The sequence below is a fragment of the Phycodurus eques genome, chromosome 6 (genome assembly GCF_024500275.1).
Source record: "Phycodurus eques isolate BA_2022a chromosome 6, UOR_Pequ_1.1, whole genome shotgun sequence".
In the NCBI taxonomy this organism is placed as follows: Eukaryota; Metazoa; Chordata; class Actinopteri; order Syngnathiformes; family Syngnathidae; genus Phycodurus; species Phycodurus eques.
In genome coordinates this window covers 11,809,777-11,817,852 of record NC_084530.1, presented here as the reverse complement: position 1 = coordinate 11,817,852, position 8,076 = coordinate 11,809,777, and the positions used below count along the sequence as shown (strand labels likewise).

General features: G+C 45.3%; 2 protein-coding genes across 2 annotated transcripts; both read right to left on the bottom strand.

Annotated features, from left to right (window-relative positions):
• Positions 1-1,188: 1,188 nt before the first annotated feature.
• Positions 1,189-2,776, bottom strand: hmx4 (H6 family homeobox 4). The gene is made up of 2 exons (XM_061680083.1): positions 2,442-2,776; positions 1,189-2,334 (listed from the first exon to the last, which is right to left on the bottom strand). The coding sequence occupies exons 1-2, from the start codon at positions 2,653-2,655 to the stop codon at positions 1,763-1,765; spliced, it is 786 nt and encodes a 261-aa protein (XP_061536067.1). The 5' UTR covers positions 2,656-2,776; the 3' UTR covers positions 1,189-1,762.
• Positions 2,777-4,005: 1,229 nt separating this feature from the next.
• On the bottom strand, positions 4,006-5,769 carry hmx1 (H6 family homeobox 1). The gene is made up of 2 exons (XM_061680100.1): positions 5,221-5,769; positions 4,006-4,790 (listed from the first exon to the last, which is right to left on the bottom strand). The coding sequence occupies exons 1-2, from the start codon at positions 5,531-5,533 to the stop codon at positions 4,204-4,206; spliced, it is 900 nt and encodes a 299-aa protein (XP_061536084.1). The 5' UTR covers positions 5,534-5,769; the 3' UTR covers positions 4,006-4,203.
• Positions 5,770-8,076: the final 2,307 nt, after the last annotated feature.

Below are 8,076 nucleotides of genomic sequence, written 5' to 3'. Positions count from 1 at the left end.
TTGATAGCATATTTGGTAGCATAGGGTGGAGCTCATGGAGTGTAAGTCTTCTGGTAAAGTGCACTAGATGTCAAAGGACTTCACTGATGGGGTCAACGGACTTCCAACTCAAGCCAGGGGGTCTTTAGGTAAAAACAACATTAAACAGTATTTGAATGTTTTTTTTCCGAAAATCTTCAGCTAGATTAAGACGATGGAGTAGTATTGTGTTTTTACTACTTTTACTACTCGGTTTAGTGCAGAATTGTAACTAGATATCCTTAGACCTAACTATAAAAGAGAAGCCTTATTGGCTTAGAAATGGTTAGAAATGATGAATGAATGAGAGTTTATGATTTTGAAGTTATTGTAGTATTTCAGTTCTAATGTATATGGGCTCCCTACAGAAAGGCCTCATGGGAGTCAGAGTTCATCTTCTCCCGTGTCACGTATCAATATTATGATAGGTTTGGCGCTGTATGTCTGTGAAGATTACCTGGATGCTTGATTATGGTAAAACAACAGCGAGAGCGGGTTTAAGAAAGACTGAGGAGGTTTCGTCTTACCATTCGTCCGCTTTGTTATTATTAATAATAAATATTTTCCAAGAGGCTTTATTTGATGTACACAATTGTTCATATTAACAAAACAAAGTCATTGTGAAAGTAAAGTGCTTCTTCAATGCTAATGGGTTAATATTTGTAAAAAACTTATGATTTTCATTACGATGCATTCAGTTATATCACTTTTGATATCATTTCCAAGAGTTCCCACAAATGCATGCAGAGGTGTAACTTGGTCCTTTTTTTCTTAAAATACATGAAAATAAAAGACAATGATCGGATGTTATTTCCTAAGGAAAGTCATTGCTTTTATGTTGTGAGCCAGTATTGAACTACTTGACAGGAATTTCTTCTAATTATGTTATTGCTGTAACCACTTCGGTATTTGAGTGTTTTCTTTCCAGTTTCATAGGGCGCACGCACACCTGTTATTTTATTGTATTATTTATTTGTATTTATTTTTCTGAAGGCAACTTTTTGGTTCATTGACTGTTTGTGTTGAAATATTGGATTTGTCAAAGCAGTCTTTATGGGTCTTACTTCATGTAAAATCCAAAACATATTTACATAGTAAACATTTGGTCCAGCCGAGTCACCGGAAATTATTGAATCAGTTGTAAAGGTTTTCTTGAATAAAGAGCTTTTAATTACAGTTGCAGTAAATGCTGTAATGAGCCTAAAGGCAAATGTAGAATAACGTAAGTGTAAGATATACTTAAGGAAAAAAAAATAGACATGCGTGAATAAAATGTTAATGACATTCATTTAAATACATAATTTCTGTAATCCAAAAGTCGTTATATTGGAATTGCATGCAAGGTGTATTAATTTCTTTGGTGGCATAGGCTGTTGTTGAGAATAGTAATAATAATAATAATAATAATAATCATGATGATAATAACAATGATAATGGACTATCATGTAAACAATATAAGATGTTAGTGATGTAGGCCATGCACGGCCAGGCTACCATTTGCTATAGGCCTGCTACATATATCTTGTTTTTGTCTTAAGTGCTAGGCCTACACAAAAGCCAGGCTAATAAATAAATAATACCCAAAAAAACAGCTCGTGTGTGATATGTTCCTACTTCTTGCATCCTTCTTTTGAACACTTTGGGCCAGTGTCCGGCCCTTTGAACTGTAGGCTTAACGCCATAAATGCTCCAGTTGGCACAAACAAAAAAGTGTCTGTTTGCACACGCAGGCTCGGTGACCGCGTCATACGTCCCCGTCATAGAGGCTGAAGTACTTGCTGGTGTTGGAGAAACAGAGGTAAGGCGTGTTCGAACCCTGGTAGACGACGGGCAACGGCATGGGCACGAGGCACCTCCCCAGCAGGCTGCCCTCCTTGTACAAGGCCGGTAGCTGACCCACCACCACGGGCTTCACCGTCTCTGGGAAGTCGCTGAGCGGCCCGTCGATTTCACTCGAGATTTGCCGTTTCAACTTATTCCTGCGGTTCTGGAACCATATTTTCACCTGGGTTTCGGTGAGCTGCAGAGAGCTGGCGAGACAGGCGCGCTCGGCGCTGCTCAGGTAGCGCTTCATGTCGAACGTAGACTCCAACTGGAAGATCTGTCTCTTGGAAAAAATGGTGCGCGTTTTCTTTTTCGTGATCATTTTGCTCTTCTTGGCGGAACTGTCCGCTTTAAGAGGCTCCGTGGTGGTGGTGGTGGTGGTGGTGATGGTGGTGGTGGTGGAGGTGGTGGTGGAGCTGCAGTCGTCGCAGCTGCTGTCCCCGCTCTCAAAGCGCACCTCCTCCACAGCGCGGCCCTTGTCGGTGGCCGAGTCTGGAACCAAAAACGACAACAACAAACACTTGCTTTCACCTCCTCTCGCATTGAGTTACCCGCTTGTGTGCGTAAAGGAGAATGCGTTATGGTGACGTAGCCCTTACCACTTTCGTCCGATCGCTGCCTGCGATGGGCTCCGGACCCCTCCAGGTGGCTCGGCGGAATGCGGCCTTTACACGTCGCGGTGGCCGAGACATCGCGCTCTCGCTGGGGGTGACAGCGGTCACCGGCGCGCCCGCTTGTCTTCAGGTTGAGGATGTTGTCAATGGTGAACTTGAGAGAGGCGCTGGGACGACATGCTGCGTCCACTTTACTCATATTCTCCAATGCGTAAACACCCCGGCTGTTGACTTCTCCTCTTCGATAAACACGAGCAATCACCGCGAAGGATTGGACGGCGCACACACCATAGCAGCATCCACTGCTTGGCAGGAGCGGCTCGGTGTGTAACCTCGGCGCTCACATCGCGTTGGATGGGGGGTAGGGGGGGGCGGGGGGGGGGGGCGCACAAGATCCTCGCTCATTGGTCCAATTGACAAACGCTGCGGACCAATCACAGCGAAGGGATGCGATGCGAACGCGAGAGCGTCGTATCCTCTCTCTCCGTGGACCCGGGCTACATCTTCTCCATCGAGCCCCGCTGTGGCTCGCTAACACGTCATTCCACGCCGGCGCGCTCATTCGCACACGCTCTTAATTCACCTTCTATCTAGACGTTGGCTAGACGCTCGCATAGGTTGTTTTGAACTCCGCCACCCTAAAACGCTCCACAGATTTCAACCCCCAGAGGTGTGTGCGCATATGCTGTGCGTGCACGCGATTGCCCATCGGCCACACGACGCTTCAAAATAAAAAAGATCCAACAAAATAGATGCTGCACTCCAAACACTTTGCACTTGTCTGGCTGCCATGAGGCAACCAAAATTAGAGAAACAACGCATTTCTACTCACTCGTATATGCAAAATACCAAAATAAACAAAGTTAAATTCACATCTCTCTGGTGTTCATCAAAACAGCCTCATTATCTTTTTTAAAGACACGCAGACATTGGATACATATTTTACTTTGGATGTTATTATTGTGCCGGTGTAAATAATGGAGCCTTATTCTTTGGGAAAATTAGACTTTATTCTCGTGACCTGCTTTAATTAAACTGTTTATTCCGTTTCATCATATTGTGTTATTAGTTCGAGTCGTAGTTTTTTGCAGAATAATTCATCACAATTCACCTACTCCTTTTTACTGTTACGCTTGAATTCTTTGTTCACATTTTTTTTATTTGCTTCTACAGCACCAGATATTTACGAGAGCTTTAAATAAACAATATTATCTTAAAAGGGAAAACATTGATCTCTTTTGTGTGCCGTTTGAGTCGAAGCCACAACGATCCGAGCTGCAGACGCTTATTTGAAACAATGCAGTATATAGCATTTTGCTATTTTGCTTATTTGTTGGCAATTTTTATAAATGTGCCGTTTTAGGCTGATGTGGGAAAAAAATGACAAACAATGATCCTGACTTTGTTTTGCTTTAAAGTTATCGTGTCCCCGAACCTTTGCGATTTACACTATTTTGATCACCTGCGTATATATTAGTCAGTGAACGTACACAGAAAAAAAAAAAAAAAAGAGTGAGTATTTATATTCATTTATTGAGTGGGGGAAAAAATGATAATAATGAAAACGTGTGTGTTTTTCCAAATATAAACGTTTGGCGAAAAAAAAAATAGTCGCTTATTCAAACAGCGCACTTGAACACGTTGATACACAAAAGGTGATTTGACTTTGTGGCGTAATGGTTCCTTTGGATGCTCCCAGCACTTCGTGTGTTATTGCACTGCAGTAGAAATATAGTCGGATGGGTCTTTAAAGCAGGCCGCTCATCTGCGACCTGAGTATGCTGATGGAGTGGGCGAAGGAGGACAGCGGGTACGCGATGGAGTTGGGGAAGACCTGCTGTCCGCTCAAGTGGAAAGCCAGCGCAGAACCGGCTCCCGGTCCGTCGTGATACAAAACGGGGACTCTGACGAGCCGCCGGCTTCGGTCGGTTACGTGCGCCGCCTCGAGGTCCGCCGCCAGCTGCCTCTTCCATTTATTCCTCCGGTTCTGGAACCAGATCTTGACTTGGGTCTCTGTCAGGTGGAGAGACGCCGCCAGGCCAGCTCTCTCCGAGCTGCTCAGGTACCGTTTCACGTCGAACGTGGACTCCAGTTGGAAGACTTGGCTGCGGCTGAACACAGTCCGGGTCTTCTTCCTCCGGGTCGTGTTGGGCTCAGAAGATGCGTCAAAGCCACTCTGAGCTTCGTCGTTGTCGTCAATCGGGTTTCTGTGGCTTAATTTCCCGTCGGACTCCGAGCTGTCGTCTGTAATCGGTTCTGACACGGCGGGAGAACTTGGGTCGCTGGTCGACACGGAGCCGCGGTTGTCCTCGGACCTCGCGTTGACGCGTGGACCTGAGAGGAGGGAAGAATTCAGCGCTTTGTACAACTTTCATCATCAAATATGCAATATGCAGCACTTTGGAGCGATACACACACGTACGCTGCATGTGTACCACCTTTATGGGGCTCGATTACCGTAGCTACACTTTTTTGTTTGTTTGTGTGTTTTGCGATGTCAACACAATACGTGTAATGCGCTGCGTTTTTGGGAAGCTGCAGTAATTACGAGAAGCTGTGGAACAATTCTTGTGTGGATTACGTTGAAGAAATGGATTTTCATGTGAAGAGTGGCTATAGATCACGCATTAAAAAAAAAAAAAAAAAAAAAAAAAAAAAAAAAGAGCTCAATGACAGGCAATTGAATATTGCACAATGGACTTGAAATACGTGATTTGTAAAACCTTGCAACTCCTATTCAGTTGGCTCTTTGAGCGATACTCACTGCGTGGCGCGTCCAAAGCTCTGGAGAGCAAGCCAGTGTTCCCGGCGGCGTACCAGCTCGCCAGCGGCTCTGTGCGCAGGAGGGACGAGGCTGGGCTGCAGCCACCGGGAGCCGGCGAGCGCGCCATGCCGCGCCGAGCGTACCAGACCAGGCTGGCAGAGTCCGCGCTCACCGCGGCACCACTGCGGCTACTTTCGGAAGGACTATCCGGCTCGTGTGCATGCCCCGAGGACAGCAGATTGTCGATGAAAAACGACGACGCCCTCGGTGATGACAATAGAGGAGTCTGGGAGTCCGTCAGCCTTTTCTGCATCTTTCCTCCCCACCCCCACCCCCACTCCCGGATTTCGCCGCGTAAATGTTACATCAAGCCAATCTCGTCTGCATTTAGCGTTCCAAAAAGGTCCAAAAAGTCCAAGCCGCCTTGTGACGCGTCATCGCTGCTTTTGCCTTAGCGCTGTGCCGGGACGGGGAGTCACTGCCGGGACGGGGCGACGGAAGCACTGGTACAGTACAGTGAAACGTCCAGTCACGCTCGGCGAGTGTGATTGGACGAGCGCAATATCAAATGGGCTTTTCCGGGGAGAGGAGAGCTCCGTCTCGTTGCACCAGTGCCTATAATGCTGCTGTTAAGGCCCGTCCCTTACTGCGCCCCTGCAGGCTCGGTTACGTCTTTATTCGGGTCAATGAAAGTGCGAATCCAAAATGAAGATCCACCAGGGGAGCATCCATCACTCTGGCATCTTGCCTCCACAAGGCAACCTCGAAAGATCTTGGAGCAGACGGGGTCTGTGAGTTTTTGGGCTTCATCGGCCCAGGTCGCAGGATTGTCAAACTTCTTTTCGGACTGCACGGGAAGCGGTTATAATGGTGAACGCACACACAGAATGCTTAACTAGGCTATAACTGTTCAAATACACCGTGATTCGCTACGTTGGTTTAGGCTTCAAGGTCAGGTTTATGCAGTAAGGGAATTAAATGCAAACAATTGATTTCAAGACATTTCAATTGAAACTTAACGACTTTTTTCCCCCTTCTTTTTAGGAAGTGCAGTATTTTATTTTCAGGAAACGGACGACAGACAAGTGCAACAGTAAGATTTTAAACAGTATGAATTAACACTGACATTTCTTAATGCTTTGGCTCTTATTAAAGAGCCAAGAAGAGGCTGTTCAAATGGCACTGGAAGTTACTTTCTAGCTTTTATTACTTTCTTTACAGATATAGGCACCGATCATGTCTGCTTGTCAGAAGCTGAGCGGCACTGTGTTTGTTTATAGAGTAGACAGGTGGCTCCAGTGTAAGGCGGTTTCACTTCTCGCCCCTACCTAATATGTTCCATGTGGGAACCCTAACATGAAGTCCCATCCCAATATGCATAATTGCCCCCATATTTGGTCATTGTCATTTTGATTGCCAATTTTGAAAAATTCAGGAAAGGTTTAGCAGGCCTCATAAAATGACCCGCAGGGCCAGCTCTAGCTCGGGGGCCTTGAGTCGGATACCTGTGGCCTAGACCTATACCCAGTGGTGGTGGTAGCAGCTTGAATGGCGCCTTGTGCGAGATCCCTTGAGGACCCACCACCACCATCATAGCTTCCTCATCATCATCATCATCATCATTGCTGTGATGCACTTAAGTGTAAGTGTCCTAAATATTAAGTATACTGTGAAAGCATACTTTACTGCATCATTCTTTTGGGGGTGATTTTTTTGTCTTTACATTTAAGTGAGATAGTGGCGCTGTTGGCATATGGATTTAAGAGCCAAGGGTCAGTACGCTGACCTCTGGCAACAACTTCCCATTTTCACATTTTGGTCCACAGTTTGACCCGCAACGGAAAATCTCGTCCGTTAAAGCGATTTAGTTCTACTGTAGTGTGATTTTTGTTATCTGTTCCATATGTGCACTGCTGCATCAAATTCATATATTTACAAGGTGCGATATATCATTAAAGTTAGATAATATAGTGTTTTACAGATCATGTTTCAATGTGTTAAAAATAGTAAACTGTATTTACACCTTATATGGTTGTCAGTTGGTTGTTAGTACAGTGCCAGTATGAGCTTGTCCTTAAGGTCATGTTTCTGCTTTATTAAGTACGCTTATAAGTAAACACAAATAAATGTACTTTCTATGGTACCTTGGAATGAGATGAATTAACCTGATGTCTAGAAATGTAACCACTGGGTATGACTTAGAGTTTTCAAGCAAAATCCATTTATTAAGAGTAGATTTCATCGGGTAAGCGTTTCACCGTTTGATTATCTGAAAGATTGAAATAAGTGCTGACGGGCGTCTTTACCCTTTTAGTGCAAATGGCAAGACATTTGAGCTTTTTATTTCCCTCAATGGAGTCAGCGGCTGTGACCTTTAGCTTGAGTCTCTTTCTCTTCTCCCCCCCCGTCCCTCAGGTTAGACTTACCCTTTGACAGAGGATCAGCGGTAATGTTCCTCTTCAATCTAGCACGCGGGGCAGACATCGGTAACGTGAGCCCTGTACAGAAGAACAACTGAGTCTTCCACCTGTCATCTCCTGCAAGGCCAAAGCATCGGTAAGAAGACCTAATGTAGCCCTCATGTCTCGTTTTCTCCCCCTTTACTTGAAATGGGCCCAAAATACCCCCCGAGAAAGTTTACTCCTGAAAAACACGCTTCCATTGTATTTTTTATTTTTTTGCTGGAAAATGCGCTAATATCAGCAACAGCTTGAGAAAAGGTTTCTGATCTGTGATTTTTATTTGCTGGGTATGGGCCGTGTTCTTCTGTCGGGTTTGCTTATGTGTGTTAAAAGCCCATATTAGATCAGTCTTGTGTGCGTCCATTGGGGCCACGTGAGTGATGTTGCTCCCTGG